This window comes from Vitis riparia, chromosome 14 (assembly GCF_004353265.1).
Source record: "Vitis riparia cultivar Riparia Gloire de Montpellier isolate 1030 chromosome 14, EGFV_Vit.rip_1.0, whole genome shotgun sequence".
In the NCBI taxonomy this organism is placed as follows: domain Eukaryota; kingdom Viridiplantae; phylum Streptophyta; class Magnoliopsida; order Vitales; family Vitaceae; genus Vitis; species Vitis riparia.
The window spans coordinates 11831586-11858457 of record NC_048444.1 but is presented as its reverse complement, the minus strand read 5'-3'; the positions used below and the strand labels follow the sequence as shown (position 1 = coordinate 11858457).

General features: G+C 35.7%; 1 protein-coding gene across 4 annotated transcripts in view; it reads left to right on the top strand.

The window, feature by feature from the left end:
• The first annotated feature begins 680 nt into the window (after positions 1-680).
• LOC117930737 (pyridoxal kinase-like) overlaps positions 681-26872 on the top strand; it is a 41820-nt gene continuing 15628 nt past the window's right edge. The window contains exons 1-5 of one of the 4 annotated variants that reach the window (XM_034851407.1): positions 681-852; positions 946-1054; positions 6381-6529; positions 6605-6729; positions 9750-9833. In XM_034851407.1, coding sequence (XP_034707298.1) covers positions 974-1054; positions 6381-6529; positions 6605-6729; positions 9750-9833 — 439 coding nt within the window. In that variant the 5' untranslated portion in view covers positions 681-852; positions 946-973. The remainder of the gene's footprint in view (positions 853-945; positions 1055-6380; positions 6530-6604; positions 6730-9749; positions 9834-26872) is intronic. The other 3 variants (XM_034851408.1, XM_034851409.1, XM_034851410.1) reach the window with 3 other exon arrangements.

Sequence of the window (26872 nt, the reverse complement as noted above, 5' to 3'; positions counted from 1 at the left end):
TCTTCCTACAACAATTATATTTGGATAAAAAAATACCAAATATTACATTTGTCACTTGTAATAACTTGAAATTCTTCATCTTCTTCATAGAATACAAATTTTAAATTTTCTCTCTAAAAAAGTTTTAAACTTGATCTTGAAATTTGATTCATTAAAATATATCTTACATATTTTGTAATTTGGAAGTTGAAATTATTTAATTTTCATATTAAATTATTATCCATTTTTTTATATATGAATAATGAGAGTATAAGAGTAGTTGGTAGAATTTTCTTTTTTTAGATAGAGTTAGGTAATGTATTAAATACCAATTATATTTGATATTTAATAATAAATTATAAAAAAGTTGTAATATTTAGATATATATCAATGCATGTGATTATATTTCACCAACAAGTCATTTTTATCGATTTGATAAGTTTTTATAAATTTTTTAATAATATATACTTTACATGTGTCATTTTATTATTGGAGTCAAATGTGGGTAGGTAGCGGAGTGGGTATCAAAGAACAACCTTTAGAGGGTGATGGTTAGAAGTTTGGCCCTGCGTCAGGAAGTGCATGTCTGGCCCAATCAAGGAAGTACATGTTTGGCCCAAGCAATCGTCCGGCTCATGCATCGAAATCCCCAAACCGCCCTTGCCCAGTCAAAACACCCATATTCTATTTTCGACTCTGGTTGCTCGCACTCAACGGCAAAACGCCAGTGGCAATTTCGCAAATTTACCACGTATTCCCACACCATAAATTCCAAAATCAAACCAAATCTAAGCCTTCTCTATGCTACGTTCTCGGTCTCCGCTCTTGAGCCGTCTGCAGCCGGCGAGAATCTCGGGCATCTTCTTTTTTCCGGTGAATGGCTATCCCCAAACTCGCTTTATTTTTTTTCATTGATTTCCTTTTTGCGATTTTCTTTATTCGGTTAATCTGGAACTGGAATTCCAGGTACATAAGCTTCTCGAAGAAATCGTTAATGGCGGCGCCACCGATCCTTTCGCTTGCTTTGCCCTCGGAGACCGGACGAGTTCTCAGCATTCAGTCTCATACTGTGCAGGTATGGGATTTGCGTCTGGTTGGTTTTCGGGAAAGTTGAAAGGAAAAGTAAAATTTCCAGTTTGACTGTTCCGTGTTGTGCACGCTGTTTGTGGATTGTGAGGAAAGGAAGAAAATGATTAAGGAGAAGAGCCTTCGCTAGCTTTTCCATTTATTTTCTCTCGTTTTTCTTTTATTCCGAGAACCAACCAGGATACATGGAATAATTGTACAAGTCTTACTTTAGTAGAAAAGGATTTTTATATTTTACATTCTTTTATTTCAAGGGTTTCTCATGACCAAATTGGATTCCTGTGTTTTATCTATACTAATTTTATTTTGGTTTCTTGTTAACTTGTTATTTAAATGTAATCTGAATCGTGTGCATGTGTTTGGCTGTTATTGGTATAGTTGATCGAGAAGAATGAATGAGGAATGTTTGCATTGTTTTGAGTAATAATTTGTATTCCTATAAAGAAATGTTTTAGCTTCTTTGTTTATGTTACTCGATATTTATTTTAGGTTTAGTTGAATGGAATATCTGTTTTTGGTTATTATATTTGATCTGTGATTGAGGAAAATGAATGGGGAATGATCTTCTTGTCTGAGTAAATAATCAATGATTAAGTGGTAATTGATAAGCATAGTTTTGCGATCTTTGTTGAGATATGGGTTGATGCTTTATGGTGGAGAATGCATGTCTGAAATATGTATGCATCTCAAATAATGGAAGAGAAACAAACAGAAACAGAAGAAATACATTGACATGGAACAGATTTCTTAATCTTTTATATAAATATGTGTGTGTGTAGATATGTATATGTATATATATCAGTTTTTTGACCATCTTACTAAATTTACAGCTTATACTAATTACAATTATAAAATAAACAAAGCAGGGTAATCCAAAACATAGTTGTTAAAAACTTATGATAAATGCAGTATCTTTTTTTCATGGAAATTGATATGTATTGCAATTTGTCTCATATCTTAAGCATATCTTATAATGCATATATGATATATGATTTGGTATGCAATATAACAATATAAATCTACATTCTTGTTGTCAAAGGCCATGTTGGAAGTTAAGCAAATTTATTCTTACAAAGAATATTGGAAAATTTTCATTTTAATCATATGAATGTTTACATTATATTGGTTATTTATTCATTTTCCTTGTTGGTTGGGGAAGGAATGATGTCAATTGTAAAAAGTTGGAATTTTGGAACAAATATAAGTAAATATGCCTAGTTAAAATTTGGAACTATAAATCATATTTAAAAATTTTAAAAGTTTATTTTTGTTAATTTTGTGAGGAACATATACATTAAACTCATATTTTGTTGAATTGAGCTTTTCAAAGCTCTTGTATTTAATGTTTTTATACGGTATGATAAAGGTTAAAATCTATAAATCCTAATATCTTTCATGAAGTTAATTATATATTGATGTATACTTCATGCTTTCGATATATTTGTATATGTCTACATATATATATATATATATATATATATATATATATATAAATTTATTTTTCACCATATAAACAACTTACATATATGATAAGATACGATTTATGAGTTAACAATTGTGGTCCAAAGGACTAGGGAAAAGTATGATTTTGCCACATTATGTTTTGTAATTTAGTTATAGAACTAACGAGGTATACAGTGATGGATGCGTGGGCTGCATTGTGAATTTAACTGAACCAGCTATAAAATTTGAATAGAAGAAGATATGAACCAAAACTGGACAGCTTTGTCTCTCTGTTGTGGACCAAAATCACTTTTTCCATTTGTGTGGAAATGCTGTACTTTTCTCTTGGGTAAAGTAACCTGTCTATTGGTCTCAGTTGAATACTGTTGTGGCATAATCTAAATAGAATTTATGCAAGGTTGGTTGCTTTTTTTAAGCCAAATGGGCATATATTCCATCTTAATTATGGTTCTATAATTGGATGGCTTGCAGCCAGAGGAGGGGACGCCATTGTTTCACTAATAAGGGGGTTTTAAGTTTATCACCTGTCTTATTTGATTGTGAATTGAAATATGCACCTGCATGCTACTATTCATAGAGTAAAGTCAGACAGGAAACACAAGGTCTTTTGTTACTGTAGTCTGCCACTTGATAGTACTAGTGTTCTGAAAGCTGAAACCATCCTTCTGATAACTTGGGAAGAGTAAAAGCTGGCTAAGAAGAGAATCAGTCAATAAAGGAGGGAGAATGCACAAAATTTGTGAACAGATGGGGATATTAATTGAAACTGAAACACCCTTGTCTTCTTTGTATTTCTAGACATGGTCCAACCCCAAGCATCCAGCCTATTTGGAGATGCAGTACTTCCTGCTTTGGCTATTCATTGTATGGAAGTAGACTCACTCTGGTCTTAAGCAAGGAAGAAATTGAATGTTTACTAAGAAAGTCGTGAACATCCAAGTGTTGCATTCTTGAGGTGTGGGCCTATGCACTGAGAGTTGCTACTTCCTCTCAATCTTTCTCTTTGAGCTGTAGTGTGGAGTACACTTTATTAATGCATTTTAATGCAATTATGGAATTACTTGAAATGGAGTGTTGTATCTAAAACCACCTATCAGAAAAAAAATGTGTTGTATTCTAACACCAAATATAAATTTCTACCTTTCCTAAGGTAGGAAGTATGGGTAATTGTTCAGATTTTTGAAAAGGTTGATGTGCATGACTGACTTACACTAAATAGATATAGAAGGCTCAAGAACATTGTGTGTCTAAGTGAGATGCGACAAGGTTTGAGGTTTTTGTGGGGGGATCTCATTCCTCTTTGAGTTGAATTTTTTAGTTATTCTTCTTCCCTTTTTCTTTTGTTTTTGTCCCTTTGCATTGGGCCTTTCTTGGATGTTGTTATCATTGTGCACTTTCCTTTTTTACCCTCTTCTTGCAGAATACCTTTGTACCCCACCCTTCTCTTACTTTCAATTCATTTTTTATCAATTGTTCTTTTTGATAAAGAAAAAGAACAAAGTTACATCAGGTAACTGGAGTTGACATCGCACTAGAGGCACTTTTGAAAGGTTTTTGTCCATGTGAGGCACTTTGGGAGACGAAATGCACATGGACAAGTGCCGATGCACCTAAGCATGTTTAAAACTTGAAAATAAATGCTTATTTAATTTGGAAATGGGATTGGCTTGTAATTGTCATGGATGACACACATAGTGAACATGTTATGGCATAAGTTCTCTTGGTATTAAAATAAGACACAAGGCCATTAAAAGATGCTGGTCCCACGACTCCCACCAAGTTGGACCTAGGAGGGTAAGTTAGATATTGCCCTGGGTATGGAATTTTTATGCAAAGTAGCTGCCCTTAAGACTGGATGCCTGCATGTGCATGTGTGTTTATTAGTGTGAGACTTCTCATGTTAAACTAGGTCCTAGATCTTTTGTTAGTTATTAAAAAAAATATACTTTAAAGGGGAATAGAATAGGAATTTAAGTAGTAGTAACTATCATATAATGTTTGTTGATGTCTCATTTTGCAAAGTCCATATTGGCTAATCATTGCATGTCATGTTTTTAACTTATGACATGTGAGCTCTATCCTAACATGACAAAATACAAGGTTCATATCACATGTTCAAAACAGTTTTCCATTAACATGGTACTTGATGCACCTTGCCTCTGAGCTTCAATGCATGGATAGGTCCATCTCTTTCTCTGCATCACTCCTTATGCCACAATGCTACAACAATTGGATATAGATGCCTATCTCCAAGTAAATACTTGACTCATTTGGTTGCTGACAGAATATGAATGTCATCTCTTGAAGGGATGCTAAAGGTGGTCTTTTCTGTTCCACCTCGTGGTGAAGGTGACACCATGCGTACCTAAGAGAGATGATTGTTTCTTTCCTATTTTAGGAAAGATTGATAGTTCCCTCCCAAATCGTTGGTTAGATGATCTCCTGTATCCTCAATGAAGATGTTACCCTTGGCATAACGCCTTGATGCTAAACGCTTAAGCAAGTCAGGAATATGCTTTGATTAGTCCAAAATGGAATTGACGCATCTTGGTAGGGTAGTTGGTTGACCTACTATCGAATTTCTTTTGAAGGGGTTTGAGGGTTTTGGTTTAGTGGCTAGAGTTGGGGGCTTCTGAGGCAAAGTTGACATGTATCAAACTTATTTTGGCTGAAATGAAAAGGAAGGGGGTGTGAGGTGGTTGTGTCTCTGTGACACATGTCATCTCGAGAGGCTTCAACGTTATCACAGAATAATTGATGTATGATTTGTTATTTTGGAATACCATATATAAAAGGCTCCACTTCTTGCCAAACAAAAGGAGAAAGGAATTCCCCTCCCCTAAAAATTTTCTTATTAATTCCACCACCACTTTGTACAATCCTTTCTTGCTTCTCACTCTACTCAACTCTTTCCTTAAGCTTCTGAAATCTTACCATCCAATGTGACTGACCTCTTATAGTTAAAACCATTATATAAAAAAAAACCTAAAATGCACACATAAAAGTTTAATGATATATTTATTTACAAAATGTCATTTCCATGTGTTTTCTTTGCTTTTTAAGAATTTATCATGTTTGTATTATGTTTTTCCCACTTGAGCATTGCTACTTTTATCCTTAATGTGGTAATTTTATAGGATGGATTAATTTTAATTGCTACCTTCAAGTGGTAAAGGGTTAGGGAAGGTTTGTGGGATGTTTCTAGTCTCAAGTCCCAATAGTGACAAAAATTTACCTATCAATTCCCTTTTTTTTTTTTTTTCTTTTCATTGTTGTCTTCATATCTTGTTAAACGCTTATGTTATATTGATACTATTATGTGACTCTAAAGTATTTATTTCTTTACTCATACCCTTTCATAAAAGCAAATTATTATACTTTGCAATGCTTGTCTTAGTTTGATTCTTATCATTGGTAAGTATCAAACTCTCAATTGCTACTCTATGTCTTTGCTCACCTTATCATTTTGGAAAAAGAATAAATTTCCTTCATATATTTGGGCACTATAGGGAAATGAAAGTTATAAAACTATCCTTTCTTGCTTTACCTAATATTTGAAATAAGCTTATCCCCATCCCCTCATCCAATAGCATGTGTATTAAGATAATTCTTTATGTGCATAGAAAAAATTTAATTTTCTGGAATTGACTTGATTTTTTTCCATTGCCATTTATAGTTTCCTTATTCTACATGTACTTTGTGAAGGATGGATTTGTGTATTTAAAATGGAATAATTCATTTCATGTGTTCCAAACACCATTTCAACATAAGCTTATGTAGTTACATTTAATGTGTTTGTGGTAGATTATATTTGTGTCTTAACTTCATTATCATTTTCTATTTCCCCTTAGGGATATGTTGGCAATAAATCGGCTGTCTTTCCCCTTCAGCTACTGGGCTATGATGTCGATCCAATCAATTCAGTACAGTTCTCAAATCACACAGGCAAGCTGCTTATACTTCACTCAAACAGTCTCAGAACTCTGAAGCCTGAAATATGGTGCGAGGTCAACTGCCAATCTATATGAGTTCAGGCATGAGATCCTAGTAGCAATTGAGGTTAAATTATGGTTAGTCAACTTGAATATCTTGCAGGATACCCAACTTTTAAGGGCCAAGTTTTGAATGGACAGCAACTAGGAGACTTAATAGCAGGCCTGGAAGAGAATAACTTATTATACTATACCCATTTGTTAACAGGTATGTTTATTTTACTTGCTTTCCTCATTTATTCTTTAAAAATTGGTCTTGCATCCTGTGGTAGCTTCACTTCTTGCTGTTAACTCATTGAAAATAAGTTTTGAAAAAGAAGGTATGCCTAATGCATGCATTTGAGCCTCCTCAAATAGTTACTCCCTTAAATTCTGATCGATGCTTGACACAGTAATGACCTGGAGTAGTTCCCAATCCTACTTGAAGTAGTCTATAACCCAACTGGTTGTTCCAGTTAAAGGTACTAAAATTTGCAATATAGAGAAATTATGTCATTTGGGTAGGATTGGACATTCAAGTGACCTCTTCCTTGGTAATATCTTTTGATTTTATTTTCCATCAATATTTTAAGCTTTTTTACAGTCTCCGTAATAACTTTCATGAAGGTCTGTTTCATATCTAAACTAAACCTATTTCAGCTTCTCTTATTGTCTACTTGTGGATCTTGCTTTGGTGAACAAACTGATTAGTGATAGGAATAGTGCTTTACCCATACTTATAATATACTAAATTTATATGCACAATTAACAGAGTAACTAAATTCTGAATAATGACAAGTCTAACTAATTATCTGCACTTCAAAAAACTATCCCTTGGAAGTTTAATCTATTAAGCTAGCTTATAGGCTAGGAAATTTTATATTGAATACCATAAAGCCTTATATTTAGTAGACTTAGCTAGGAACAATTGAAAATTCTTTTTCCTAAAACTATGGTTAAGATATCTCTGACTTGATCTTCTGATTTGATAGAGGCAGTTACAAGCTTCTTGTTCACCATAGCTTCTCTGGTAAAGATACAATTAGCTTCTATATGTATGGTTTTCTCACAGAATATGAAATTATTATCAATATATATGCAACTTGATTGTCATAGTGCATCATTGGCTTTCCCAGAGGAAATCCTAATTCTTGTAACAAGTTCTTAAATAGAGATTAGTTCATAAGTAGTGTGAATCATAACTCTATATTCAGTTTCAACACTTAGACCTTGCTACAAGATGCTGTTTCTTGCTTCTGCTGCTCACTTAATTACCACAAAACAAACATAAGTATAACACCAAATGGTTGAAGGAGAATATGACACTAGGAACTGAATGAGAAGAAGATTCTAGCATTATCTCAATCTTCTGGATCTCCTCAGGTCTTTCCTTCAAAGTACGTTTGGAATTCTCAAGTTCCTTTCAAAGTGAAGTCCTTTGTTTGGTTAGTGGCACACAAGAAGGTGAATACTAATGACATGTTACAAGTGAGAAGACCCTACAAAGCCCTTAGTCCTGATATTTGCATTCTGTGCATGAAGCATGGGGAATCAGCAGATCATCTTTTTCTTCATTGTCCCTTGACGATTGGGTTGTGGCACAGGTTATTTCAGCTAGCTAAGATGGATTGGGTTCCTCCAAGGAGTATATATGACATGATGTTCATCAAATTTAAAGGCTTCGGTAATTCTAAGAGAGGGATTGTTTTGTGGCAAGCTGCGAGCATCGCTCTAATGCGGGTTGTGTGGTGGGAAAGAAACGCAAGGATTTTCGAGGATAAAGTTAGGAATTCAGAGTTCCTTTGGGACACTATTGTTTTCCTTGCTTCCCTTTGGGCTTTCTGTTTCAAGGCATTTAAGGGGACTCCCCTTAATGTGATTCAACTAGATTGGATAGCGGCGTGTTCTCCTTAAGGATTGGTCCTTAGTGGGAGTTCGTTTGTTTATGTGTATTTTCCTGTAATTTAGTTGCCTTTGGTGGGAGGATTTCTCATCCTTCTTATTGTACTTCTTTTTGCTATCAATATATCTTTGCGTCGTTTCCAATCAAAAAAAAAAAAAAAAATAACAGCAATAAAGGCTGGAACTTGAGAAATAAACAGAAAGGATAATGATGATGAAGGCTGTGAAGTATGACACAGATGGTCGCTATTAACTCCACCTAAAACAGAAAAATGATGAAGGCTGCCAGTAAACCCAAGAACCTAAATGGCTCTAATACCATGTGAATTTGTGAAAGAGATGAAAATTGATGTATTTCTTAGGAAAAAATATTACAAGATATATAAAATACACTAGTTGACCTATAGAGTTCTAAATTAGGAAAATGTCCTAGCCTCCTATACATAATAGATACAAATCAATGTTAATAATACAACTGTAAATATACAGCTAATTTACATAAAATAATTGCCTATTCCAACAGTTTTGTTCAATATTCCTCTTAGTTATGCATACTATAGAAGACTTGCAAAAATATGATTTTTAATGGCTTCCTTGGTGAGGAGGATTATGTAATTTTTATGTCAATGAATTAAGAGCTCTAAAGTTAGCTCATCGGCTATCTGAATGTACATTGGTTGTGGTTATGGACTTTGCTTAAGGTTTCTGGAGAAACACACTTGCATGTGCACACACAATCTCTCTCTCTCTCATACACATTTTTATCAGCTAAAAAAAGTGTGTATGGTTGTTGCGTTCCCTCATATCATTGAAAAATACTGCTCATAGAAATGACATAGTTATTTCTTCAGCAACCATTGGCAGCTAGGTTCATCTGGCTAGAAATTGCATGTTTGTAGGGAAACACTGTTGTATTGTCATAACTAAGGTTTTTATTTGGGCTTGCAACTTATATTTTTGCCGTCGTGTCCCATATTGGACATTAAAAAGCTGCAAATTTTGTTGTTTCAAGTTTCAACCTCTACTACATAATCAATGTCGTAGAACACTTTATTGTTCCAAATTTCAACCCCTACAACATAGTCAACGCCCTTGTTAATCTAACTTGAGTCTGTATCCCTCCATTTGATAGAATTAAGTATACTTGTGTTCAGAACCTGTCCCCTGTGGCAGTATTTCCTATCAACCCTGCAGCATTAATATATGCTATTTTGATATCTCTATGTTCTGAATTTCTTTCCTGTAATTTGGCATTTGTGTTACAGTCTGTTTGTTGTGCTATTTTTTTTGTTTGGAGGCTTTCTTGTTCACTTGTGGTGCTTTCAACTTTGATTGGTGTATTTTCAGGTTATATTGGTTCTGTTTCTTTTTTGAATGCGGTATTAGAAGTTGTCCATAAACTCCGTTCTGTTAATCCAAAGCTGACATATGGTGAGTAGATTATTGAATATTGCCTATAAAAAAAAGTAGATTATTGAATATTGCTGAAATCATTGCCCTTCATAATCAACATGGTTAGAGAGGGTTTCCTTTTTTTTTTTTTGAACTTTTCTTCTGTTACTTCCTGATTTTTCAGTGAACTGGATTTATTTGTGGCTACAATAAGTCATTTTTGATTTAGCAATTTCATTTTTGGATGTCTGGTATGTTTTGGCAGAATATTGTATCCTTGACTGATATTGAAATTGCCAGCTTTATATGTACATTAGAGTATTGGAAGATATTATATTATTTTATGTGGGACAAAAGGAGGATCTTCTTAGTAGTTGAGCTATAATGTATAAATGGAATTTAGTTTCTGTTTCTGGACTCAAAAGGGGGAATGAGAAACTATAACTGGCACTGCTACTGCTGCATATGATGATGATCGGTGTACAAATGCTCTTAACAATTGAGTCATCTTAGCTTCAAAAGTACCTGTTGACTTGTTTTTTAATCAGATTTTAGAATAAATAATGTAAGTAAAAAACTCAATGCATTTGTACACTGATTCAAAGTCAATGCATTTCTCCAACTAGTTTTGTAAGCTAAAAACTCGCTTTAGATGGGATTTGTGGATTTGAAATATGCCCATTGGAAAAGGAATTGAATGCCCCGACTTTAGGATATAATGCAAAGATTTGACAAAAAAAACTATTCCTTGAGAAAATAGCATGTATATTGTCTAGCTTCCAATCATTCAAGTGTCTAGAGAAATAAGGATTCTAGTGGTCCCCTTCACCTAGATTGTCCCAAATGTCTGCCACCTAAGCCTCTTTTGAGATGCTATAGCATACAAAGAGGGGAAAGACACACATAGGGGTTCATCCCCTCACTACCTAGCCTTTTAAAATTTCACCCTGCTTCCATTGTCCATCTCGAAGGATGCTTTACTGTTGAACAAGTCCCATCCCTTTTTGATATTTTTCCATAACCCAACCTCATATCCTTCTTTCTCTTTGTAAGAACTCTAACCCTCTTCTTCTCTCCATGCTTCCCATGTATGACCTATTTCCACAAAGCTTCTCTTTCATAAGCATATCTCTAACACCACTTTTCAAGGAGAGTCAACTCATATTAAGCGAAGAAAGACATCTAATGCCTACACCCCTTTCCTTTTCTCCCTGAAAATAATTGCCCATTTTACTAATTACATCTTCTCCTTGAAAGCCTTGCCTCTCCATAGGAAGCCTCTTTGAATCTTTTCAAGCCTTAATCTAACTTTTTTGGGAATGTTGAACAAGGACATAAAGTATATAAATAAACTAGATGAGGTGCTTGCTATCAAAGTGAGCTTTCCCTTTTTGAAATATATTGCCTTTTCCAAATTGAAAGTCTTTGGAGGAACCTTTCTTCCACTCTATCCCAACCTGACTCTACTTTGAAAGAAGCCTGTAGGGGAAGCTCCAAGTAGGTAGATGGAAGCTCCCATACCCCACAATCCTAGCTCTTAAGTCTCCTTCACATTAGCTGCTCTCTCTATTGAGATTAATTCACTTTTCTCTAGACTTATTTTCAGCCCATGACAGCATTCTTACAATGTGATGGGATGTAAATGAGGTAAAACACCCCAGTCATATGTGTTCAGTATCCTAAACTCCTAAGAGATATGATTATGATTATATCATGTTTGGTTATATCTAGTAATTGTTTCAAATATCTTTTAGTGTCCATTTCATATCCATTTTCTCTATAACCCCTTTTTTTTACATAGTTTTTATTAAAATTAATGTTAATGAATTAGATGGTAATTAGATCTAAATGAGAACATTTCAGGCTGCAGACTGAGGATACTTGTAAGATGCTCCTTATCCTCAAGGGAAAACCTAAAATGAAAATAAGAGCATTGAATCTTGCAATTGTAAGAAGATTAAAAGTCCTGTCACTAGCACAACCTCATAGGTATCGCAAGAGGGAAGATTAACCCACTCTTTATGTTGGAAAATCTGCTAACTTGGGTGGCAGATTATTGAAGATTTTTCTAGTCGTCTATATGAGCTGTAACAATTGTATAGTTGTACATAGAATCTCCTAGGATTTTTTCCTTTCTTAGCATTCTTCACTTATTTTGTGAAAAGAGAGAAAAGGGAGAATCCCTAATTTTTGTTATTGAAAAACTGTAAATAATACATATTGGACTTGGGTATATATATACATGTTAGTGGGACCCACAATAAAATAAGGAAAGAAAATGAAAAGTAAATAACCTAAATAACTGTACACTATCTAACACTCCCCCTCAAGCTGGAGCATATATGTTATATGCACCAAGATTGTTACAAATGTATTTAATTCTAGGATCTCTGAGAGATTTAGTAAAAATATCTGCTAGTTGGTCATTTGAATTGACAAAACTAGTCGCCACACATCCTGATGCGATCTTCTCTCATGTGAACTTCAATGTGTTTGGTCCTTTCATGGAAGACTGGATTGGATGCAATATGCAAAGCGGCTTGGTTGTCACAGGTGAGCTTCATCTGTTCATCCTTTCCAAATCTCAACTCTCGAAAAAGATGTTTCAACCATATGAGTTCACATGTTGCCAGAGCCATAACTTGATACTCGGCTTCAGCACTAGCTCTGGCCACTACATCTTGTTTCTTACTCTTTCAGGATATTAGGTTATCTCCAATAAAAACACAATACTCGGAAGTGGAACATCTATCTGTGGGTGAGCCAGCCCAATCTGCATCTGTGTAACCGACAACCTGGGTATGACCTCTGTTCTCGTACAACACACCTTGGCCTGGTGTGCTTTTGATATATCGAAGAATGCGGATTACAGCATCCCAATGGCTATCACATGGTGACTGTAGGAATTGACTAACAACACTTATAGGAAAGAAATATTTGAACGAGTAATGGTGAGGTAGTTCAGTTTACCTACAAGTCACCGATATCTCCCAGGATCTCCTAAAGGCTCCCCTTGTCCTGGTATAAGTTTGACATTTGGATCCATAGGAGTGTCTACTGGTTTACAGTCTAACATACCGGTTTCTTCCAAGATGTCTAAAGCATACTTCCTTTGGGAAAGAACCACACTGGAACTGGATTGAGTTATCTCGATCCCTAAGAAATACTTGAGTTTCCCCAAGTCTTTAGTCTGAAAGTGGGTGAAAATGTGTTGCTTTAGTTTCTGAATACCATTTTGATCATTGCCTGTAATGACGATGTCGTCCACATAAACTACCAGATAAATACATTGCCCCGAAGAGTTATGATGATAGAAAACGGAATGGTCTGCTGTACTGCGGAACATGCCAAACTCCTGAACAACAGAACTAAAACGGCTAAACCATGCTCGAGGAGATTGTTTCAAGCCATATAGAGAACGGCGTAACTTGCATACTAAACCAGACTCCCCCTGAGCAACAAAACTAGGTGGTTGCTCCATATAAACTTCCTCAGCAAGATCCCCATGAAGGAAAACATTTTTAATATCTAACTGATAAAGAGGCCAAGAACGCATAGCAGTCATGGAGAGCAATAGAAGAACAAAAGCTATCTTGGCAACAAGAGAGAAAGTGTCACCATAATCAGAACCATATACCTGAGTATAACCTTTAGCAACTAAGCGGGCCTTAAGGTGATCAACTTGACCATCAGGGCCAACCTTAACTGTGTATACCCAACGACAACCAACTGTAGATTTGCCAGAGGGTAAAACAACAAGATCCTAAGTGCCATTGGAGTGTAAAGCAGCCATTTCATCTACCATTGCCTGGCACCAGCCTGGATGGGAAAGAGCCTCAGGGGTGCTCTTGGGAAGAGAAACAGAAGATATAGCATAAACAAATGCAGAATAGGGTGAAGATAATCGATGATAACTCAAAAAATTGTAAATGGGATGAGGATTACGAGTAGATCGATTACATTTCCGAAGAGTAATGGGTAAGTTAGCAGAAGGAGGCAGAGCCAGAGCAGGAGAAGTCGAAGGGATAGGAAGTGAGTCAGCAGGTACATCGGCCAAAGAAGGAGGAACAACGACATGATGACGGCGATGATAAACCTGAAGTGGGTGAGAAGGCACTGCATCAGGTGGGGAGATAATGGGAAGGGGTAAGACTTCAGAAACAGGAAGAGACTCAGAGGTGGAGAAGAACGGTGAGTCCTCAAAGAAAGTGACATCAGTTGAGAGGAAGTAGCGATGAGTCTAAGAAGAATAACAACGATAACCCTTTTGAAGTTTGGAATATCCCAAGAAGATGCATTTTGTGGCTCTGACAAAAAGTTTGTCCTGTCCAGGAGTGAGAATATGAACAAAACAAGTACAACCAAAAACACGAGGAGGAAGGAAATAAAGTGGTTGGTCAGGGAAAAGAAGGGAATGAGGAATCTGATCGTGTAATACAGATGACGGCATACGATTAATAAAATAACATGCTGTAAGAACAGCGTCCCCCTAAAAACGAAAAGGAATATGACTATGGAGAAGGAGAGTATGAGCTGTCTTAACAAGATGTCGATTCTTACGTTCACCTACCCCCATTTTGTTGAGGAGTATGAGCACAAGAAGACTAATGAATGATCCCATGTTGGGACATAAATGAAGTAAATGGTGTAGAAAAATATTCCCTGGCATTGTCACTGCGCAACACACGAATAGAAATATTGAACTGGGTTTGGATTTCAGCATAAAATTTATGGAAAATAGAGAATAACTCAGCTCGATTTTTCATTAAAAATAACCAAGTACATCGAGAATAATCATCAATGAAAGTGACAAAATACTGAAATCCTAAAGTAGACGCGGTCCGACAAGGACCCCAAACATCAGTGTGGACAAGTTCAAAAGGAGACTTTGCTCGATTATTCAAACGCTTTGGTAACGAGACACGAGTATGTTTCCCAAGTTGACAGGACTCACACGCAAGTGACGACAAAGATGAAAAACGAGGGACCATTTTTTGGAACTTGGATAGACTAGGGTGGCCCAGGCGACTGTGGATGAGGAGGGGAGCATCATTGGAAATGCAAACTGCAGGAGTTGAAGGCGAGGTGAGGTGATAGAGGCCTTGAGACTCACGTCCTATGCCAATCGTCTTCCCCGTACTCCAATCCTGCAAGGTCACAAATTTATCAGAGAAAGTGATAGAACAGTTAAGAGTGCGAGTTATTTTGCTGATGGAAATAAGATTAAAAGGACACTCAGGGGCATAAAGGACAGAATGGAGAGGTAGGGAAGGGAGAGGATGAGTGAAACCAAAACCTTTAGCCATAGTTTGGGAACCATTAGCTAAAGTAACAGTAGGTAAGACAGAGGTAGTAGTAATGGAAGAGAAAAAATCCTTATTACCAGATATGTGATCAGAAGCGCTAGAATCTAGAATCCAAGGTCCAAGAGAAGATGTGTGGGTAAGACAAGCAGAAGCATTACCAGTCTGGGCAACAGAAGTAACAGAAGCTGACTTGGCGGCCTGATAGCGGAGATAGTCATCATACTCATTGTCAGTGAAGGAAATACCCTGAGATTTGGAGGAACTGGGAGGCTGAGGGGACTGAGGATTAGATGACTGGGCCACGTGGGTAGTGCGGGGAGGCTGCCCATGTAATTGATAACACCGATCACGAGTGTGACCAAGCTTATTACAATAGGTGCAATGAGGACGTTGGCCTTTACCTCGGTTACCACTGCGTCCTCCTCGAGAGTTAGTTTGAGAAACTAACACAGAAGAATCTGAAGTGTTATCAGATGGCAAAGTCTGAGTGAAGGAGATACGGAGGAGGCGAGCAAACACATCATCCAAGGATGGAACGGAGGAACTGCCAAGAATCTGATCGCGGACGGTCTCGAGATCTGGACGGAGGCTAATAAGCGTAAGAACCATGAAGAACTTGTCAATCTGTGTTCGTTGATCCCCAACATCAGTAGTAAGAGGCATCACAGTCAAGAATTCCTCCTTAAGAGAGGCAATCTGACCAATATAAGTAGATAAATCCATGTCTTGTTGTTTGACATTGACAATAGAAGAAGCCACCTTATAAAGGCGTTGGATATCATTCGTGTATAGCCCTTTCGCCTGATTCCAAAATTTAAAGCATGTTTTGTAGGCTCGAAGATGAAGCAGAATCTTAGGATCAACTGATTGCCATAACACACTATATAACTGTGCATCTATCTTCCTCCATTGTACTCTGTCAACCTCAGGGATATCCGCCTCTTGCGTAACAAGGTGATCCTCATAACCTTGACCCATAAACCAATTCTCCACAGAGGCTGATCAGGACAAATAATTTTCATTGCCAACCAATTTCTCCGAAGTAATCATAGGAGATCCAGATATAACAGAGGAAAAAATGGAACTTTTAGTAGCCATATCTACTTATCTGGAGAACGAAATATGTTTGGATCGAAGAGAGCCCTAATAGGGCTTCAGATTGCGGCTGAAAGAAGAAAAACCGAGGATCCGCGGCTGTGAGAGACCAAATAGTAAAGAAAAAAAAATGTGGCACTACTGGAAGGGTAGAAGAACACTTCCTAAGATACGTGCAAGGCTTGGGGTGGAGAGGAAGTCACCGGAGGTCGCCGGAAAGGCTGTTTAAAGGGCTGACGGAGACAAAAAACTCCAAAAAATGCACTTTCAGGGCTCGGATGGCACAAACACAGATGGAGGGTGGCTACACAACGTCAGGCGAGGTTGGAGGTGGAAGCGCGTGGCCGGAAAGTGCTCCACGCGCCCTCACGCGCCGGCGCGTGAGATTCAGGCCGCCGGAGAAGAAACGCTCGTGGCTGGCGCGTGGCTGAGATTCTCACTCCGGTGCTTTGAAAAAACTTGAAGATCTCCTCCTTGCGCACTTGATGGTATGGTTGGTGTCGGAAAAGGGCTTCGCCGGAAAAAGGTCACCGGCGGTTAGGGTTTTCTGATGGCGGTGAGGGTTTTTTGACGGCGATATGGTTGATCGGAAAACTTTGGGAGATGGGAAGGGTGACCGGAATGAAACACGATCATTGAAAGATTTCCCAGAATGGATTCACAGATAAACCGAAAATAATTAGGGTTTTTTTTCTCCCTAGGCTCTGATATCATGTGAAAAGAGAGAAAAGGGAGAATCCCTAATTTTTGTTATTGAAAAACTGTAAATAATACACATTGGACTTGGGTATATATATACATGTTAGTGGGACCCACAATACAATAAAGAAAGAAAAGGAAAAGGAAAAGTAAATAACCTAAATAATTGTACACTATCTAACATATTTTATTTATCTTGATAGAATAATCGTAGGCATTATTTCCTTGCCTATTTTTATAGAATTATTTTGTATTTATTCATATGTAATCCTATACAATAAATGTGGTAGAAAGTATTTTTAGAAAGGCTTCTAGATCTGAATGAGAACACTTTATTTAAAAAATAATGTCTTCAAGTTGTTTGGATGACTTCTTAGAAAATGTTGATTTTGTTTTTCTTTTTACAATACACCTAGGGATGCAACTTGGTCGGGTTGGCCTGACCCAACTTAAACCCAACCCGATGGTTGAGTGGATTTGAGCAATCATTTTCAATTTTAAGGTTGAGCTTAGGTTAGGTTTTTTCAACCTAAGCTCAATTTGGGCTAGGCTCAAGCCAAGGTTTGGACAACCTGAGCCTAATCCAAACTCGATTTAATGTTTTTATAATATTTATAATATATATTATCCTATATAATAATATTCATTTTCTTTTTAGATTTTTAAGAAAAAATATCAAATTATATTATATTATATATTTTGTATTTTTTTTAAATGTATAAATTTATTTTTACCTTTTTGTTTCTATCTTGAGATTTTATCTCATTTACTATTTAAGTTTTCAAATAAGTATGTAACAATTTTTTTATTTTAAAAACCATTACAAATGGATTTTGAATTATGCAACCTAATCAACATGATCAACCTGAACTCAACCCGAGCTTAGAGAAATGAGGTTGAGTTAGACTAGGGTTGAGTACCTCAAGTTAAAAGTCAGGTTGGGTTGAGTTCGTGTTGATTGTTTCTTAATTTGGGATGGGCTTAGGTTAACCATCAACCCAACCAACCCACCCATGTTGCTACCCTGAATGCAACTCAATATGTTTGTTTGCGAGACAAAATTATTCCTCATTTTCATATCAGGCTATTTTTTATTTCAAATAATCAATATTAGTGCAAGAATAAAGGCACAAATATTTGAGGATAGGTATCATAGTATTATGCGGAGAAATTTGAATTTCATTTAAACAAATATTGAGGTTACAACAAGGATATAGAATTCTATGAAATTATTCTAGGTAACTATCAAATTGGTCTAGCCACTGTTCTAAGAGAATTTATAGCCTACATATTTACAACAATAATATAATTAGGAAAAGACTATCAATGTGCATATTTACAACTTACACATCAGCCTTCATATTTTTTTGTTGACTTTGGGGTTTTGAGAATTTCTCTCTAGAATTACACCAAATATATACAAATTGTAGGAGGTCAAAGCCTGAAAAAAAAGGAAGGAGCTTATTTCTAGCCTAGGATATCTCTATTTATGAAAAGGAATCAGTTAATTAAACTAATAAGGAAAAAACTTAATTAAAAAATATTTTCTAGCTAGAAAGTCTTCATACATGCTGGGCATATTTTCCAACATTTTCAATATGTGGAGAAATATTAGCCTGCATATTTTCACGGTGTGGTAAAATATCAACCTGCATATTTTTAAGACTCTCCTTCATGCTGCCTCAAAAATATTTTCCATGTGAGAAAATCCTTTTGTGTGAAAATTTGCAAGTTGACCATTTGAAGCAACATAGGGAATACAAATCCTTCCACTGTCCAATTTTTCGTTATGAAAAGTTGACCTATTTCCATGTCTTTAGTTTGGTCATGATGGATAGGATTATGGGTGATGCTTATGGCTAACTTATTGCTGCAATATAACTTCATAGGACCTTTCAGTTTCATTCCTAAATCAAACAACATCATCCTTATCCAAAGTTGCTCATAGATGCCTTGAGCCATTGATATTGATTTGGCTTCTGCACTTGATTTGGCTACCACTAATTGTTTCTTGCTTCTCCATGTGACAAGATTGTCTCCCATAAACATGTAATACCCACTAGTGGATATCTGGTTTGTGATAAAACTGACCCAATCTACATAAGTATAGGCTTCCGCACCCACCTGCTCATTTTTCTAGATAAAATTCCTTTCCCAAGTGTTGACTTTAAGTGCCTAAGAACTTGGTAGACAACTTTCATATGTTTCTCTTGTGGTGCATGCACAACTTGACTAATCACCTTAACTGCATAAGCTATATTAGGACAAGTATGGAAGGGATAGATTAGACTTCCAACGAGCCTTTGGTACCTTTCTCGGTCAATTAGAACAATCTCTTAATTTATGATTTAGCTCAATTAGGTTGTCCAATGGTTTGCACGCTAGCATCCCCATTTCCTTGAGTAGATTGAGAGTATATTTGCATTGGGACGGAAACATACCCATTCTTGACTATGCCATCTCTATTCCAAGGAAATATTTAAGCCTTCCTAAATTTGTGATCTCAAATTCATAAGCCAAATATTGCCTTAAATTTTCAATTTCATCTTAGTCATTTCCTTGTCAAAATTATATTGTCTAGGTTTGAGTGAACTCTGTGGACACCAACCTAGCATTTTATCTCTTCAAATACCCATTAGATTTATGTTTGTTTGTGAAGATCCATTTAAAACTTACAGGCTTCTTCCCTTTAGGAAAATTTACTATCTCCCAAGTTTCATTCTTCTTTAAGACTCTTATTTCTTCCAACATAGCTTCTTTCCAATTTGGATTACAGTCTCTCTGATACTTTTAGTAATTTCTATGGTGGACAATTGAGAGAGAGAAGAATTAAAGTAGGAGATAATTTATGATTTGGCACAAAATTGGATATGAGGAATTGAGTACATGTTTGTTTCTCTTTCCTAAGTGCAATAGGAAGAAACAAATCATCATTGGAAGCACTTGAGTCAATTGAAGTAGAATCAACATTACCCGGTTCTAATTCCAATGGTTGAGCACACATTGGGTCCACGATAGGCTTTTTGTTCCTTAAGTAGACCTTGAGTGGAGATGGCTTCCCTTGGTTTAAATGACAAGTCCACCTTTGGAAAAATAGGCTTAGGATCAATTTGGGAAATGGGAGATTAATGGGAGGTTCTTGTATAGGCAATTACTTAAATGTAATGGGAGACTTGAAGGAAAAATCAGAATCTAGATCTGGTAGAGACTCTATTAATAGAGGTAGAACATATGGAGTATCCTTATCTTCATATCTGTTCTCCCCTTGAAGATAAGTATGTGAGAAATATGGTTGATTTTCAATGAAATTGACATCCATGGTGGTAGAAACCCTCTTTGTAGGAGGATGATAGCACTAAGCTCCTTTTGTGTTGGTGGGTAGCCAAAGAAAACACACTTCAGAGCTTTGAGATCAAATTTTGTTCAATGTTAACTATGAATATGAATAAAAGATTCCCATAGTTCTTAAATAAAGGGAAGAAGTAAGTCAAATATTCTAATGAAGTTTGAAAATTGAGAACTCTAGAGGTAATCTATTCATTAAATGAGTGGTTGTCAAAATAACTTCCTCCAACATGTTTTTGGCACTCTCATTTAGAAAAGTAGAGTTCAACAAAATGTCTGATTTTCCTTTGAGTGACTTTTCCTTGTTGGGGAGTCTTAGTACATGAAAACTGTTGAATGATCCCATCTTTTTGACAATAAGAAATCAACGCGTTATTGAAATATTCTGTTCCATTATCTGAGCAAAGAATGTGGACTTTTGGTTCCAAACTGATTGCAAATTATCTGATGAAAAACATGGAAAATTTGATCAACCTTACATTTGTGTTTGAGAAGACAAACCATCTTGCCCTAGAGATGTTAGGAATTCTAGATATTCCCCACACATCAATATGAATGAGACTAAAAGTCACCAAAGATCTTTCATTTATTGATTGGAGAGTAGTTCAATGTTTTTTAGCCATTTCACAAACATCAAAATGAAAGGACAATTTATTGGAATCAAAAGAGGGAAATATCTTTTGCATGGTAGATAATGAGACCTAGCCTTTTGTGCCAAAGCAAGATATTGGATTCTTTCCATGAACAGGCCATGCTTAAGATATTGCCATTTCCACCACTGGTTTCAAGGATGTAAAGCCCACCATTTTCCTGAGCATGCCCAGTCATCTTCTCTGTTACCAGGTCCTGTATGACACAATGAGAGGGAAAGAAAGTCAATGAGCATTTTAGGTATTTGGTAAGCTTTGTTATTGGGACTGGATTACATTTCAATTTGGGAACATGTAGGGGAGATTTTAAGGTTTGGTAAAGGGAATCAATCCTTGACTAGTGACATGCACATGGTATATAGTTGGAGAAAAAAGAGAAGAACTAGACATATGGTTTGGGGCCCTTAAATCAATGATCTAGGGGTCAAAATAACAAAATGGAAAAGGAATCAATGATCTAGACATAGACATGGGAATGCTCGCTAGGTCTAGTAAGGCCTTTAATATTTTCAATTGTTCCTTATTGAATCCTCTAAACTCTTGATTGCCTGTAGAAGTTTCTTTCTTCTTGTTCTCCACTGAAAAACCAATTTTGTTTCTGGCCAGACTTCTCTTCTTCTTCTTTTTTTTTTTTTTTTTTTTTTTTTTTTTTTTATCATTCTTTTTTTCACCATTTTTCCCAGCAGAGGAGAGCTATCCATGAAGCTTCCAACATGCCTCTCGTGTGCGTCGAGGTTGGTTGCAAAAATCACACCACCTTTTGTTGTCTTCATTTGATCTCCTTCTTGCTTCTCAGCTGCAGAATAATTATTGGATTTAGGAATTGCAAGAGCTGAATTCTCCATGGATGGTTTTTGAATATCACAATATGACTCTTTTCCGCACATATATAGGCAAACACCTCTTTCAATGATGGGAAAGGATTTTTTTTTCTTTTTTTCTAGAACTTGAGCCCTTGATCTAGTTGAGGATTTAAATTATCTAGGAAGACAAAAATCCTCTCTTTTTCAATCATCGTCTGTAGTTGGACAGCATCAGCAATGGATTCCATTGTGAATTGTTGATAGTGGTCTAATTCTGGCCATAATCCTTCCATTGTATTGTAGTACTTCGTCATAGATAATGACCCTTGCTTTGTAGGGTTAATCTGATTTTGTAAGTCATAAACTTGAGCCTTTATCCCCACCATGGAATATGAATGAGTGACAACATCCCAAATCTCCTTAGCTATTGAAAGAAAGAGAAGTGGTTTACTGATTTCTGGTTGCCTAGAATGAAGTTGCTGAGACATGATCATGGAATTTTCAGCTTCCCATGTCTCCAACTTAGGATCATCATCCTTAGGAGTGGGAACTTTCCTTAACAAATAGCCCGTCCTCCTTTTGCTTTTGATGAATAACTTGGAGATTGTGACCATTGAAGAAAATTGTGCCCATTGAGTTTGTAAGTTATGATTTGGGAATTAGGGTTTTCAGTAGGAAAAGTAAGGATGTAGTGACTGCAGTTTTGGAGGAAGATGAATCAGCTATGATTATGGACAAGGTGATAAATGATAACAGGGGCTAGAGAAGGGAAATCTGGAGATTAACACCACAGGTTGGTGTAGGAAAAAATTTCTGGGTAGCAAAAACTAGAAATCTAATCGAGATATGAGGCAATTGAGGCCAAGTTTTTCAAAGGGAAAATATTGATAAGGCAGATCAAAGAGGAGAAAAGAAAGTCTTTACAATGAAGGCCGATCAAGAGGGGGATGAAGGCTGCCATATTCCAGCGAAGAATAGACCAGAAAAAGATTTAGAGCAGAATTCTAACATGCACTGATACCATGCGGAGAATTTCAATTTCATTCATACAAATATTGAGATTACAACAGGGATATATTTACAGCTCTATGAAATTATTCTAGGAAACTATCAAATCAGTCTAGCCACCATTGTAAGAGATTATACGGCCTACATATTAGCCTGCATATTTACAGCAATAATACAGTTAGGAAATAACTATTAGCTTGCATATTTATAGCCTGCACATCAGCCTGGATATTTTCAACGTGTGGAGAAATATCAGCCCGCATATTTTCAACATATTATTCACTTAAGTCACAGGTTGTATGAGCTGTGGACAATTTGATACATAATTAGGCATCATTACTCCATACTTTGCTTCAAAGGTATGAGGATCTCTCGCTTCAAAGGTTGAAATATTCTTTTGTATGTAATCTTTGGTTGTGGGTCAGGGGTTCCTTAGCAGAGAGTCATTCTTCACTTGTAAGTTTTGTAGATTGGATAGGCTCCTAGTTAGGGAAGGTGATGTGTATACTCCCTGTATACTTAGAGGGCACCGGTTTTTGGTGTTTTCTCTTTTCGTTTAATATACTTCTTTTTACTTATCAAAAAAAAAAAAAAAAAATTACTCCATACTTTGCTTCTTACCTTCCTGTTTACCAAATGCTCACCAGAAGAAGTATTAAAGTCAGTTGACCTCTGATCTAATTTCTTACATGCCACAGAAGATTGATGTTGTCTAATTGATTTTCCAGCTGGAACATAATAACTTTTTGTTTTGTACCTTTCAGATATATTAAAGTAGGAATACTATAATGCAGATAATACAAGGTATATCCTAGCTGGAAATTTAGAAAATCTGTTGGAGTAGAATTGTGATTTCTAATTAATTTTCAAGCTGGAAGATAACTCCTTTCCAGTTGTACCTTTCAAATTTCTTAACATACAACTTCTACAACACAGATAAAACAATTTACAAACATAATTGGAAACTTAATATCAGATCACGTCATAAACCTATAATTATTTCATCTTGTAGAGAAATTTTCTGTTATCTTTCTCCATCATCACATGGTTCATCCTTCATAAACTTGTACTCATTCATATCATATTCAAGGGAAGTTTTCTATATCTTTGGTCAATCACCAAGTTGTTGATTTTTTTGGATAAGAATAAAGTAGTTCATCGTCTTAGTATCAAAGCTGTTTCTTTTTGGGTCTAGAGGAGTTTCAGCTGGTGATCTTTTGTTAGGGGACAATTCCATGATGCTATTAGGAACTTTAACACCTAAAAGGAGGATCATAATGACCAAAACTTTTCAAATTAAGGTGCTTGCTTAAATGAATCCTAGGTCTCCAATATCATCAACACAAACTCCATATGTAAAATGCTGAATGATTTAAGGAAGCTCTTTCTAATGAACAAATGGGCATTTCTACACTTTGACAGCTCTATGAGATTATTTTAGTCCGTAGATTGGTTTCTTTAATTTGAACAGCTTAGACCATCTTTTAGCAATATACCAGGAGTTTGCAGCATATTAATCACTTCTTTCAAATCACCATGAAAAGGATATTTCTTATGTTAAACTGGTTAAGGGGTTCAGTCCTTAAGAGATTTCTTTACACCGAGGTACATTACCTGTTCAGCTTCTGAAAGGTGGTCTAAAAAAGTCAACTCAAATTCCACGTGCACATTTTTACTTACTAGAAGATAATGCCAATTGAAAAAAACTATAGAGTGGACAGTTGACAAGGAAAGAGCATAATTCTGATACTAGTAAGGGAGATGAGTGAAAAAAACAATCGATTTCAAGAATGGGCACCATTCTTTCAAAGCAATTAGAAGAACAGTTGACTCTGAATGCCTAAGAACAGATGAACACTAGTTAATAGTCAGGGCAATGGGAAGGAAAAAGATGCAGATAATTGAAAAGAAATGAAAGAAAGAGGGTTGCTGGACTGGTCTCTACAGCTCAACACCCTTTATTGTATATGCATGCAAAAAGAAAAAGGAGAATATAAATCTATACTTAGTTAGGTTCTCTACACTCCCCATTTGCCTAACACATGCCAAACTCCCTAATGCCCCTTAAGAATGCTGTGAAATACATGATTTATATACTCCAGAACTTTTGTAAGTAGGTAACTGGTTTCCGCAAATGGTGTACAAATTTGGCCAAATTGGAATTTTCTAATTGAAGTGTTGATCCACCTCAATATGCTTAGTTCTACATGATGAATTGGGTTATGAGTTATGTCAATTGTAGCATTAATTTACAAACTCATGTGTAAACATAGCCCCTGTATGGTTATGTAAAAAAGAATCTTCAACCGAACAAGTTGACAAATACCAAAGGAAATTGCTTTAAATTTGGCCTTTGCAAGGCCTTGCTACTAATTATTTCTTTTACTTTGCCAAGTCACAAGGTTAGCTCCAAGGAGGGTGCATTATCTGAGGTATGGCTTGTAGATATTGAGAGGTGAGTGAATGCTCATATTCACCTATCACTCACTGCATTAGTAATATTCAGTTTAGTGAAAGACAAGTAGATGGATCTTCCTAAAATATTTCTAGCATACCCAAAATCTATTAAAAGAGTTCCACTTTCATCACCCAATCTATTATTGACCTCAATTACAGTATCTGTTTGTTTACATCCTAGTATTTCAGTTTCTTTAAACTAATTTACACATATTTCCTCTAATAAGTAAAGAGGCATTTATTTGGACGATAGGAAAGTAATTTACCTGATCCACTTCTTTGAACTCAACTTCCTTCCTATGTATTTCTTCAACTAGGAAATCTCAATTGCATCATTGACAATTTTTACAAATATCATCAGATTATACAATCAGAATTACATTATACTACCTTATGCTTGATGAATGGAATATGATTTTTCCTAGCTATGGGTTAAACTTAGTCATATTCAAAACCACAGTGGACTTCTTAAAACACTTTCATGCTTGAAAAATGGATGGAGGTAATGAATGGTTGGTTGCAAGAATGAAAGGTGGAGGTTATGAAGAATAATACAAAGATGAGTTTGTATTTGATGATGATAATAATTTGGCCTGGGGTCATGTTGTTCAAGCTACTACTAGTTGGGAGGCTAGACTTGATACTGGAGCTAGATCAAGCTCAAACATCACCATAACACAAAAAGCAATGGCTACAACCTCTGAGACCAGACTGTCTCCTGTAGCAGTAAATCTAGATGAAGAAGAGGCCAATTCAGAGGAGATAGAAGATAATGTGGGTTATAGATCTGATGATAGAGAAGAAAGATAATGATTCTATGATTGTTGATGAAGATTGATGATACTTTATGAGGTTATATGTTAATTATTTTGACTTTCAAATTTAGGGTCCTTTTGTAATACTGAATATTTTAGAGTGTTTGTAGCTTGGAACTTTGGGTTTACTTGGTGTGCAAAACTACTGTGCAGTAATTACTTAATTTGATGCCTTGTGTGATTTAATGCTTGAATCTAGATTTTGTTTTGGGCAAGGATGAGAATATCCACGTTATTTTTGATATTTCCATTTCAATTTCTGTAATTTAAGGATATTTATATTTCACCAATAATTGACTATCCTCCTACACAAATGTATACAATTTCAAATATAGCACAAGAGAAATCCAAAAAATTTCATATTCATGATAAGCTATGGGAAAAAAATTAAAATATTTATATATGTTTGTTCATACAGACTTCATTTTGTGATATCAATATTAGTGTACATTTTTTTATTATCCAATATTACTATATTATAGTTGTATTAATTTCTTAAAAACCCTACTTTAATATATGTATTATCAATGTTTTATCATTTATTAAAGTTTCATGAACAATTGTCACAAAGTTTTTTCCTATCCACTTTTTCTTTTTTTTTTTTTTTTTTTTTTTTTTTTGAGGGGGGAATTTCTGTCCAATATTTCTGTAAAATCCAACCATTGAAGTGCTTTGAATTTTTTATATTTTCATCATTGGTTTTGGGTGATATATGACAAATTTTAGCCTGATAAATTCTATGTGATTGCATTGGGGCATGTTCCAAAATTTTGATATTTAATGGGTATTTTATAAAAATTTTTGATATTATTTTAACTGGTAATTTGTCAGTTCTATATAATTGCATTTAAATTCTATAACTGTACATTGGATTATGCCTTACTTCTTTTAGGCTTGTGC